General features: G+C 37.3%; 1 protein-coding gene across 2 annotated transcripts; it reads left to right on the top strand.

Moving 5' to 3' along the window:
• The first annotated feature begins 1,955 nt into the window (after positions 1 to 1,955).
• mtrf1l (mitochondrial translational release factor 1-like) lies at positions 1,956 to 11,290 on the top strand. 2 transcript variants are annotated; one of them, XM_028797276.2, is made up of 8 exons: positions 1,956 to 2,066; positions 2,649 to 3,149; positions 3,794 to 3,873; positions 5,996 to 6,179; positions 9,026 to 9,189; positions 9,383 to 9,500; positions 9,743 to 9,879; positions 10,577 to 11,290. In XM_028797276.2, exons 2-8 carry the CDS (start codon positions 2,717 to 2,719, stop codon positions 10,784 to 10,786), a joined length of 1,326 nt encoding a protein of 441 aa, XP_028653109.2. In that variant the 5' UTR covers positions 1,956 to 2,066; positions 2,649 to 2,716; the 3' UTR covers positions 10,787 to 11,290. The 2 variants fall into 2 exon arrangements, with proteins under 2 accessions (XP_028653109.2, XP_028653110.2); XM_028797277.2 differs by lacking the exons at positions 1,956 to 2,066; positions 3,794 to 3,873 and having other exon boundaries at positions 2,983 to 3,149.
• Positions 11,291 to 12,699: the final 1,409 nt, after the last annotated feature.

Genomic DNA, 12,699 nt, shown 5'->3' with positions numbered 1-12,699 from the left:
AAGCTGAACAATTGTTTTGGTTATATTTGGCCATCAGAAAATTCCATTTTATAATCTTAACTTTAGCTACACTAGGCTAAGCTAGCAAAGCTATGCATATATGTGATCAAGTGAGCCTCCAAACAATGCTTTGGCTAAACGTATTTAGTCACTAACTATGTAGATTGTTGTTAGCTGTTAATATTTCTCAAACTTTGAAAGTTTCCCAAAGAAATCCACCTCAGGAAGCAGTGGGTAGGTAGCCCTTAAACGGGATTTTGAGAAAGCTGTCCTGTGATGTCTGCTGTGCTAGATTGGTAACAGGTGCTGTACCGGCATCATATGATCAAAGTTACCATTTGCTCACATTAAAAAACAAAGGAGGTTTGATGATTCCTTCTGAGGGTGCAGTCAAGGTGGTCAAAGTAGCTGAGCGTGTTATCTGACAGTCGACATTAGGGCAAGATGTCAGTGTATCTTTGATCAATCAGTTTGTTCGGGCTGAGATTGGTTCAGATGATGTGTTTTTTCTCAAGGAGCACATTGAAGAAACACAGTTTGAAATCGACAACCATCATTTTATGCTCATGTCTTTAGTTGTGTCTGTCTTCCACAAACTAATGCTGCACCATATTGCCAGACTGAATACTCTCAAATTACAGAGTGGCAACACACGGAAAAAGCTAAGTAAGACAGTTCTGTTTCATGGATTTTAGGTCCTATCCTGTATATATTTAAGTAACCACATTGTGTGTGTGTGCTCGTGTGTGTGTGAGAGAGAGAGAGATTGAGAGAGGAATGAATGAAATGTTTTCAGAAATTATTAAGCCAATTTGTATACAATAACATTGTTTACTTTTGTCATTGAGTGTATCATTTCACTGTTAAAAGAAAGACGCACAAAGATAACTGGCAGTAACAGTGCAAAATTCACAACTGGTATGCCAGTTTGAAAAGATAAGTTTTGAGGGTAGTTTTAAAATGTGCTATTGATTCGAGCTGATGTACATATATGAGAGGGAAGAGAATTCCAGAGTTGAGGAGCACTATGAGAGACGCTCGAGCTCCCACAGAACAGAGTTTGATGTGCGGTACAGAAAGTCGAGCTGCAGATGAGGATCTGAGTGAGCGAGAGGGGTGTAGGTCTGTTGGAGATCAGTGAGGTAGGGGGGAGCTTTAAATGTTAAGAGCAGTATTTAGTATTTTATTCAGTAGTGAACAGGGAGCCAGTGAAGTTGAGAGAGAATAGGTGTGATATGTTCAGTGGATTTAGAACAGCAGGTTATTATCCTGGCAGCAGAATTTTGAAGAAGTTGTAAGCGATGGATAAGTTTTTGCCGGATGCCAGATAGAATAGCATTACAGTAATCTATACGTGAGGTGTCTAGGACATTAACCAATACTTCAGTACTGTGTTGTGTAAGAACAGAACAAAATCTAGAAATGTTTCGGAGATGGAAGAAGGCAGTCCGAGAAATGTTACTTATATGGAAGGAATTATTTAATAATAATAAATAATAATTATTATTATTATTTAATCCATCCATCCATCCATCCATCCATCCATCCATCCATCCATCCATTATTATTATTTAATAATTGCCATTATTAGTGTATAAATGGATATAAATAATTGCATTTAAACGATTTGACAAAATCTGTTGTATGTAAACGTTATTGTTTTAAACGTTATTGTTTTTTCATCAGAAAACTCGGTTTTCACGTTTACCTGTATTAGTTTAAATGGCACTTTTGCCACTCGTAATATGGCGGACGCGCTGACGTATCGTGTCGACTGGGCAACACAGTGAATGCTGCGTCTATCTATACTGTACTGTATATATCTATGGTCTTGTACACTACTGTTAACAAAGATTTATAAACAAAGTTAATTTAAAATTTCCCTTCAAAGCGCATGCGTATTAGAAGAAAATTGTCAATAAAGTTAATAGGTTTTGAATGCGCATGCGTGGATTAAAAGGTTCAGTCCTCTTGTAGGCGTGCGCTGTCTAGAGAAAGGTGATTTTGCTTTTCGAACTCACTTAAAGAAAGTAGTTCGTATTAAGACATATGTTCACTTATCTCAGGTAATTTATGTTTTATTTATTTACTATTCTGTAATAGTGGTGCATGATTTCTTCAACGTAGCATGCAGTATACAGTTAAATGGAAACGCACGTGTCCGGTGTCATATTGGCTGCTTGCAAGGAAAATGTAATACAGACATAGAGGTGTGTCTGGTCCTGATCAAACAGAACGGACCTACTCTCCCAACAGAACGCCACGTTCTTTGTGGAATCCTTCACTTCAGTAATCCTTTAAGACGGTAGAAGTAAAAAAGCATCTAGTGGAAGCTAATTAAAGTTCTTCTGTTTTACTTTTTGCAGTCATGTGTTTGGGCAAAATGCTAGACAAGACCCTAACATATTCGTTTCACCAGTTAATTTATCGGAGGTGTTTCAGGCGTGCACTTTAGCAGCACATTTGCTACAATAAATAAGTTTGTAGATGCTGTTTGGCCACACATTTAAATGAAAATTACACAAAACCGGAATTACGGTTACTGTTTGTTCCCCTAATCAGCAACTAATGTGCTTGATTTGGCAGACTTTATTTTTAAAACTATATGTATTTTTATCTATGTATTTATTTATTGTTGTCCTTTTCAGAATTGCTGCTTATATGGATATAATTGGTGCAACGAAACTATAACACCGTCTCTTTATGGACGTCGGCCATGTTTACGTTTAGATGTTCTTACAGAACCGTGAAACGACTTGCTGTTCATCTTTTTCCTAAGAGAGAACAATTCACTCTCTCGTCTTCCAGTTATGGGCCAACGTTACAAAGAAACATTAAGCTGCTCAGAAGTTTCCGTCCTGGCGCAGTCCACGGCAGAGCCATTCAGAATCCCAGGCACAGTGGGGCTGAAGTGCGCTGTTTTGAGGAAATCTTCAAAAAGGACTCCTTCCAGGAATTTTTAAAAAGATTAAGTGATGAATATGAAGGATGTATTGAAAAACTAAACAAATCCCAAGATCGTGATGTTAAAGAGGAGGAGTTACGTCATCTAAACAAACGGATTACCAAACTGTCTCCATTAATGCAACATGTAAATAAACTGAGGGAAAAAGAACGGGAAGTTCAAGATAATGATGCACTCTTGCAAGGTATTTAAATACAATATTGGTTCGTTCTACATTTCAGGTTAGCATATATTTTTTTTTATTAAAGCTGCTTATCACAATAATCTGAATAAAATAGAACAGTTTTAACATTAAAACTAAAACTAGAAGTGGCACAGTGGATAATGCTGTTGTCTCAGGGTTCAAGGAGCCTTGGGTTGTACTCCAGCCCAGTCATTTTGACTTCACGGTGTCTCCAATCTGAGGTGATTGTCACTGTTGGACTGGGGATTTCTACTGCCGGAATAGGTTTAAGTGGATTCAGCAAATAGTTGTATTAATAATTAAAGTTATTATTTTGAAGCAATTTTAATTAATTAATTGTTCTGTCATACTACACTTTATGCATTCATTACATGGTCTCTGGAACCCAAAATCTGTCCCAACACAAAGCAAAAAGGAGCCTTCTTTGAACAGAATAAGATGGTGGCCCATTGTAGGGTTAACTTAGAGTCTTTGGATAAGCAAGCTTACTTGTGATGTGAGAATAACCAGGAATACCTTGAGAAAACCTTCACTAGCACCAGAGTTGGCTACTGTAGCTGCTGTAGTAATAAGTATTGTTAAATAAAGGAAACTCAACAGGCGATACGCACAATGTGTGTTCACATTTTCATTTCCATTTTTAGATGAAGACCCTGATATAAGAGAACTTGCTAGGACTGAAAAAAATCTGTACAATACATCAATACAGGAGTTGAAGCAAAAGGTACTTGTTCGGTGAAGGCATGTGAGTGACCCTGTTAACTCTGGAAATGTTGCTACTGAATAGTCCAGGAACTCCTTGTTGATATTTTTATAGCTCATCTTACCTTTTTTCACTCAGTTGTGAAAAGCCGGCTCTGCCCATTTAGTCGTCTTCTTCTTTGCAAAACATACACAGAGTGGCCATTTCTTTAGATAGAACTACACTAGTATTTAGCCCTCACTGTAGCACTTAGGGTTTTATTATTATTATTATTTTAATTCTTAGAGACATTTCCCACACCACCTGTTCTTTTTATTAGGTAATAAGGACATCACTTATTAGAAAATAAGGAAATTAAGTATATATTTCTTTATATTGAATTTTAAAAGTTATAAAGCTTCAGGATAAACACCGTTCTGAGTAAAAACTTTGGAGCCCCTTGATCTTAGTTTTCCTTGAATTGCAGTTTTTCAGTTTGAAATTTGACATTTTCATATGAAGTTGGTTGTGAGAAGGCAGGATTAGGTAAGTAAATTCCAACTTTGTGAAGTGTTTGTCGCTGTGATTTGTTAATTGTCATAGCAGATGTGACTCTAGTAGGAAATTGATGTTGTTTTAAGTTCAAAAGGAATATCTGGACTTTGATCATCCACATTTTGCATCTGCAGATCTGTTTGAAAGATACCCTCAATTTTTCTTTGGTGGCATTTTTATTCTGTAATGAAATGCAAATATTTACATTAAATGATGCCAAGTTTAATGTATTAATTTATTAAATGTTTTTAAAGCATTAAAATAATTGAGTTTTTATTAAGTTTTACTTACAAGTGTCCAGCAAAAAAATTGTCTCACTTCCACTTTTCTCATTTAAGGTTTTACATTCCATACAAATGCTTGACCTTAGGTACTCAATATTTGTATCATTACATTTTTTTGGCAATTTGATAAGTTCTGACACAATCTATTTGCCTGTATTTGTGGGTCAGAACACTTTATGGTTCTGACCAGAAAAAAAAAAAAAAAAAAAATCATACCTCCGGCCCTATAATGGTTAAGGACTTGGGGGTCACGGGTGTCTCTGTGTGCCCCTAAGGTTTCATTTTACTAATCTTTGCACACACAGAAATAGGACAAATAAACGTGGTTTTCAAATAGACACCACTCTGAAGGGCGTTTGTGCACATTGGGGGCAGACCCCTTTATAGTTCTGACTAAAAATATTAAGACTCTTTAATTAGTTACAATTCTGAGATCACAACTCTAAAAATGAAAGTACCTATTGCAGACAATGATCCTTCTCTTGTCTTTTATTATACAAGTAAAATCAATTTGGTTTCTCATTATCCTGATATATTTGTGGCCTGGGAAAGCGTGGCAAACACCTGTGGTGCCAGTTGTCCTAAACATTATGAAATGGCAGGACCATGTAGACAAAGTGCTGTCAGTTGTACATGGTGAGACTGAAATGTATTCAAATACCCCTAAATGAAGGTCTGCAGTGTGCACTGTAATCACGTCTGAATTGTTTGATTTGTAACTTTAAACTGTGCAGAGCAGAGAGGTAAATCAAGGAAAAGTGTGTCTTAGTCCAAATATTATGGTGGGCACCGCAAAAGTATCTCCTAACTCAGGAATATACTGGAATATCCTCACCTCAGATATATTTGGGAATTTAAAAGTTTCTGTGCTCACATCAAAGGAACCAATGTAAGCCCTAACAATACAGTGGGTTTCATACCCAGCAGGGTGGCCCCATGAAGATCCAGCCCCCCACTTGCCACTTATCTAGTGCCATATTATCTCTGTGACAGACAGTATGTCATGGTATACATTTCAACCTTTGTTGGTCCATTTCATGGTCAGTCCACTACAAACCACAGGAAGACCACTTGCTCGACTTTGCATTGAACTGCAAACAGATCTGCTCATACTGGTGTGTCTGCTCATACTGGTTTGCATGTGACCTTTCATTAACTGGACTGCCTTATACAGAGGAAAGTTTCAGCTATCAAAAAAGTGGCCACTCTGTGCACATCACTACAAGGAAAGCCACTTTTTTTCTACTTATTCATTTTAGAATGTTGTGCAAAATTCTCTTGAATAACAAGTATTAGTATTCTTCATTCTTTAATTGTCATTTTAGATTATTTCAAGTCTAATTCCTTCAGAAGAAGCTGATGACAATGATATTATCTTGGAAGTGACAGCTGGTGTTGGGGGTCAAGAAGCAATGTTGTTTACATCAGAAATGTTCGAAATGTATCAGAACTTTGCAGCCTACAAAAGATGGAATTTTGAAATTCTTGAATATTTTCAAAGTGAACTAGGTGAGTGTTATAAATATTTGGCTATAAAAACATGCACAGCATTTATTGCGCTGGTTTTCTGCTTCCTCTTACTTCCAGAACATTACAGAAGTTATTTTAGTAACTAAACAGAGGGGGGCATTTTCTTATGAGTTGGTGCGGGCAGAGTGGTGGCTCTGAGGCTAAGGATCTGCGCTGGTATCCTGAAGGTTGCCGGTCCGAATCCCCGTCACTGCCAAAAAGGCCACTGCTCTGCTGGGCCCTTGAGCAAGGCCCTTAACCTGTAATTGCTCCAGGGGCGCTGTACAATGGCTGACTCTGCGCTCTGACCCCAAGGGGTATGCGAAAACTACCAAATTCCTAATACAAGAAATTGTATAAGGCGAAATAAAGAACAACAACAACAAACTGTATGATTTGTCAGTTTGCAGCCAGCTGTAATAAAGAACTATCTTCTTACTTCTTATGGCAACTAAGCTTTATAATGTGAAGGAACTTTGGAACAATTTCTAATTTGTTACATCCAGTATTCTGTTACTTCACTGATTGGAGAGGTTCATATATTCATAAGTGTCCGTTGTTTACTTGGTAAAAGGCACTTGGTACACATGTCATTGTACCGTCTCGGAAGTTAATGGTTGTTAACAGCATTGGTCTTTGTTGGTACGACTGTGTTTTGCTTTCATGGCCTTGGTAGAAAATTTATATTTGCATTGATTTGTAAAAGAGAGAGAAGAGAGCAGCAGGGAACTAAACTTGAAAGATGCTTTGGCCTAAACCTCCATCTGTGATTGTCAAAGTCTGGTCCAGTGCCTTACTGGTGAAGCACACTAGTAATGTGTAAATAATGAAATGTGTCCTGTTAAGATTATTGCCTCATTTATGTTTTTTGGCAGTACTAAGTAAGCCAACCCGTTGTTCACTTGTGTCCGTCTTTTTTTTTTTTTCTTTTTCTTGAATTGGGTATAACTTGTGCCATTCACTAGCTTGTGTTCTGCGTTGGCCTGTCGTATAATAAATATATATAGAGCTGCGCAATTTACTTAAAACATTTGTCTTAATTTTAGCTTCTGGAAATCTCAATCATATGCATAAGATCTGAATTGGACGCACTCTGAAAAGAAGGGTCTTCCCGTGTTGTTTTTTAAAAAGAGAAGTTTTAAAGAGATCCAGGGTGTTGGTTCTGCACAGTTAACATCTCACTTCAAAAACGGCAGCAAAGAACACTCTCTGCAGTTTGCCATTAAGCCTCTCATTTGTGGATTTTTTTTCATCCTGTTTCACAATTCTGATTTACAACACAACAACCCTGTCTTGCTCAGGTAAATATACGCAACAAAAAGCTACTTGTCAAAGAAGAATTCTTTGACATCAGTCTGTGCAGCAGGTTAAGAGTGTGCTTAACGGAGAATAACATACAGCATTCAGTACATCAGAATGTATATGAACACTGTGTTTTATATCGTAATATACCTGCTTTAAACAGGAGAACTGTATGTGGGAGGGCCACTTTTGATGGAGTTCATGTACTAAGAAACCAAAACTAAATGTTAGTTTTTGAGTTCCTGTTGGAATACAATCTGGTAGAGCATTCTTGCTGTTGTATAGGATGGAAGTAATTGAGCCTTATTAGCCTAATGTGGACAATCAGTTTTTTCATTATTCAGTTATTTCATTATAAAGATGCTAACAACAGACATATCCACCTTTGAAGATGTCTATTAACACGGGCTTCAAGTAAGGGGAGAGCTGTGTTCCAGGTATATTGTTTTATCTTTGTGTTATTTATCGCTTACTGCCTCTTCCCAGCATAAGCTGTTATAGAGTAAGGATTGGAGAATCATAGTCGAGTGTTTTTACTGTATACGTACATCTTTAGTGTTCTCCGTTCATCTAAGTTAACAAAAATCAAGATTGTGCTAAGATACACCAGGCTTTACTATTTCTGACGTTGTCCCCTTTTATTAATAGAAGTGATACCTGTAGTTAGTTGCTTATTTGTCCCACACATTAATGCATTTTTCATTTGTGACCTAACAACACATCAAGTCTTTCACGACTCGTTTTAATCTGCCCTTTCTGTTTCCAAGCAATCTGTTTCTTCCTTTGGATTTATTGTGCTGTGGATTTAGTAAATGTATCTTGGATCGTTATTCCTTTGAAAAATCCATTTTCCACTTGGTTTCATCAGATGTCCTCATTTTCAGGTACACTGTGACATTAGGGGTTGACTCAAATATGAATCTGCCCGAGTCCTGAAGCAGCCGCAAATCATCATGCTCTCTTCACCATGCCCTACAGTTAGTATGAGCTGCTACTGTTTTATAGCCAATGTTTTGGTTTATACAAAATACAACATTTTTAACACTGAGGTAGAATAAGTCCAACATGATGTGTCAAACGAGGGCAAAATTGTTCCACTTGGGTGATTCAAGATATTCTGTTGACTTAAATGGCTACTTGATTTCCATGTGTTAAAAGCAGATTATGGTGGTGCTGTGGTCAGGCTGCTGTCTTGCTGCATATCCTTGTGTGGACATGGCTTTTGTGGGGGTTGATGATTTACCCCAATTCTTGTGATTTTCTCTGGATATTCTGCCACACTGTAAGACTTAAAGTTTAGGTTGACTGGTGACACTAACTCGGCCCTTTGTGAATAATGCTATCCTGTGGTGCATGGCCTACTCTCGTATGGTTGGTTTTTATCCCTTGCCCAATAGTATTCAGCCCCAACGTGACCATTTATGGTAATACAGAGGTTTAGAAAGACTGCCCATTGAACAATACTGTATACCCTAATGCCAATTGTAAATGTTTATTTCATCTAAGTTTACTTAAACAACATTATTTCATGATAATTGTTGCAGGAGGACTGCGCCATGCAATGGCTAGCATAAGTGGTCAAGACGGCTACCAGCATATGAAATACGAAGGAGGTGTTCACAGAGTTCAGAGAGTTCCAAAAACAGAAAAACAAGGGCGTATTCACACGAGTACAATGACTGTGGCGGTATTATCCCAGCCTGCTGAGGTACGCTGTCTTAATGTAAAGCAGCAAATAGTCTTTTGTGTTTGACTGTATTTGTTTTCTGTAAATGTCTCATTTTTCTCAGTCAGTTTGTTACATTTTTTTAATTTTTCACATTTAAATGCACATTTGGCAAATTGGTCATGTAATCTACAATGTAAGTTTCTTTTTTTTTTTTTTTTTTATTATTATTCAGATAGATTTCACAATTAATGCAAAAGATCTGCGGATTGAGACAAAGAGGGCCAGTGGTGCTGGAGGCCAGCATGTCAACACCACTGACAGTGCAGTGAGAATCGTTCATCTCCCTACAGGTACTTTTAAATAAGAAAGGAAAATCGGAGTTTTTGTTTTTAAGTACATCTGCATTGTGCAACTGTTCTGAAAAGAAACGCCAGTAAGGATTTCCTTGCCCTGTGTACACTATGTACATGGCTTTAAATGAAGGTAAAAATTGTTAACTGCGTATTTCTGACCGTTGAGTTATAATCCATTCCATTAGTGAAGTCTGTTGGTTTGTTTTTTCTTTGCACTATCATTGAACTTTGTCTTTCAGGTATAGTTGCTGAGTGTCAGCAGGAGAGATCGCAGATTAAAAACAAAGAAAAAGCAATGCAGGTGTTACGTGCAAAGATTTACAGCATGAAACTTGAGAAAGAAACGAGCGAACGTTACAATGCACGTAAAGTCCAGGTACACTTGATATATTTTTCATTATTTCTTTACTAGTGTTATTTTTTTAATGAGCTCCTGTACTTGTATACTGAATGTACAAGCAGGTGTCGCTGTACTCTGTACACGTGACAGTACATCATGCGGTGACAATTTGGAGTGGTTCTCTTTCCTACTACCAGTTGTACTGCAGGTAAGGCACAAAGGTGCAAGGAAAACAAAAACATCATTACTGAAAAATGTCAAAACTGGTAGGTGTCTGTTATTTTCAGTGCTGATAACCATACCAAGTTTCATTCAAATTGAGTGCCCGCAAATTTGCTTCCTGACCCTCACATCACTCCGACACTGGCCAAATCATGTTCATGGATGCCTAAAATGTGCCAGTTCATTAAAAAGTGAGAATTTCTTTTTCCATTTCTTTATTTTCTTTTTTTTTTTGAAGTATATGTAGGGAGCGTTTAAAAAGACACTAAAATGAAGTAAACATTACTGTGCATTTATTCACTTTCATTGTCACTGAAATAATACACAGCATCTGTTAGCACTTGATGTACGGGCTGTAATTTGAGTTGTATAGCTGTATGATTATGAGTACACAATTTTAATACTTTTTATATTAGAATTGCATTTTAGAAGACATTAGTTTCAATATATGTGAAATGATGTATTGAAGATCTACCCACTGTACATGAAGCCTGTTGTAATTTTTTGACAGATTGGAACCAAAGGAAGGTCAGAAAAGATCAGAACGTATAACTATCCCCAGGACAGGATTACAGATCATCGAATAAGTAAAACAATTCACGATGTCAAACAGTTTCTTATGGGAGAAGAACTCTTGGATGAAATGATTCAGTCTTTAAAAGAATATTCAGAAATGGAAAGTGTTTTGGATATGCTGGAAAGTATGCATACTACTTCCTAATTTGAATTTTAAAGCGACTTAAATTATATTACTGGAAGAACACAAACACTGAATATTATGTGGAATGGTTCCACTTCCAGCACGTGTCTGATGTACTTTGCAACTGACCAAATTTATACAAAAATTAATCTGTTACCATTAGTGGAGACTTGCGTAGATTCTTTATTTGTTTTTGACATTTTGCATGAATAATCAAGTTCTTTGAATTTATTATTACTTAGTCACATGTTTAACATAAATGATATATACCAGTATTTTTAATCCAAGGTATGGAAACAAACTATTTCACAGAAAAAAATAAGTCCTCATTCAAAGAGTGACATTGTACACATTCTCGGTTTCCTTTAGTATCAGCACCTGAAAGATGTTCACTGTAATTTTTGCCGTGTGGCTGGCTGTCCATCCTTGTACTTTCTGAACCTACTGTGTCCCATTACAGGATTCATGCTACTATCAGGAGTTTAGAAACCAGTCTGGCACCACATACAGTGCTTTGAGAAAGTATTTGCTCCTTTCTAACTTCCTCTGTTTTTGCTTATTCGTAATACTTTATTGCAAATGTAGCATAACACAAAAGACAACCTGAGTCAACACAATACTCAATTTTAAATGAACATTTGATTTATTGAAGGAAATAAGTTCACACACACCTGTATCACCCATGTGAAAAAGTAATTTTCCCCCTTAGTCACTCAATGTACCGATGAACCAAATTGCAAAGACACACCCAGGCGTGACTTCTGCAAGGCCTATTGAATCGAGGCATCACTTACATAGAATCTTTCCAGCAATGTGAAGTGGGCATCTCAACAAGGAGCACACCGTTCCGCCATCAAAAGAAATTCCAGAAGGCCAGAGAAAGTACGGTACTGAAATGTATCTGTCAAGAAAGGGTTACAAAGCAATCTCTAAAACCCTGGGACTCCAGTGAACCACCGTGAGCGCCATCATCTCCAAATAGAGAAAACTTGGAACAGTGATAAATCTGCCCAGGAGTTGCTGGCCTAACAAAATTGCCAAGACTCAAAACTCTTTAAAGACATGTATGTTAGGTTACCTGAAGACTTTGCCATGGATTAGTGCCTTGTGTCAAGAACTGCTGGGATAGACTCTGCCCCCCTTTGACCCTGAATTGGACTAAACAGTTTGGAGAATGTTATTTTATCATCTTAAATTAGCTGTGCTACCTGTCTAAGACACAGACCTCAGCTTTAACATTTGCAGTGCACCATCTTACTGGAATGCATTTTATGATGCATGTAGTAGTAAAATGCATTGCATTTGTCACTCCAACAGATTATATATTACAAACATTACTGCTTTTATGAATCCCAAACCAAATGACATATAACAGATATAGCAACCAGACGTATACACAGACAAATTGTCCATTTATTAGGGTGAATAAGCTGATTTCTGACCATCTGGCAGTTGCTCTCTGTTGAGTGTATTCAGTTTTAATATTTGCAGTATAGTGTGTCTGTCCTGTTTCTAGGACTCCATTATATGTCATTCGTTATGTGATTCATAAAAGCAGTGCTAATGTAGTGATGCGCCGTCTTTTGTATAACAAAGACGTAGCAACTGGACAGCTTCAAAAGCATACAGACACTTTTCTTTTTATTAAGGTGGATTGTCAGTTTTCAACACTTCTCTATACCCTGGAAAAATGAACAAACCTGTCAGGGGAGCATGTGCCTCACCTAGAGCTAGACTCTCACCCCTTTCATATTTGGCACTATGAGCTCTTGCTCTCCACACCCCTCCAGGTGGATTAAGCAGGTTAAAGTCGAAACACTGAATAACGGTAGTCATTGCAGCTTGCAAGTTATGGCAGAAGCTGATGATATTTTTGGTTTGCATTTGCTGAATGTGTTTCAACCACTTTCTGTCTACAAAGCTATGAAATACAA

Source organism: Erpetoichthys calabaricus, chromosome 3 (assembly GCF_900747795.2).
Source record: "Erpetoichthys calabaricus chromosome 3, fErpCal1.3, whole genome shotgun sequence".
NCBI lineage: Eukaryota > Metazoa > Chordata > Cladistia > Polypteriformes > Polypteridae > Erpetoichthys > Erpetoichthys calabaricus.
The sequence above is the reverse complement of the archived record's forward strand: the minus strand, read 5'-3'. Positions and strand labels throughout refer to the sequence as shown.

What these genes read in the sequence shown, in the direction of transcription:
- mtrf1l (XM_028797276.2), top strand. Translation starts at nt 2,717, where the DNA reads ATGTTTACGTTTAGATGTTCTTACAGAACCGTGAAACGACTTGCTGTT. An exon ending in TAATGATGCACTCTTGCAAG is followed by an intron (nt 3,150 to 3,793) that starts GTATTTAAATAC and finishes TTCCATTTTTAG; the next exon opens with ATGAAGACCCTGATATAAGA. An exon ending in TATTATCCCAGCCTGCTGAG is followed by an intron (nt 9,190 to 9,382) that starts GTACGCTGTCTT and finishes ATTATTATTCAG; the next exon opens with ATAGATTTCACAATTAATGC.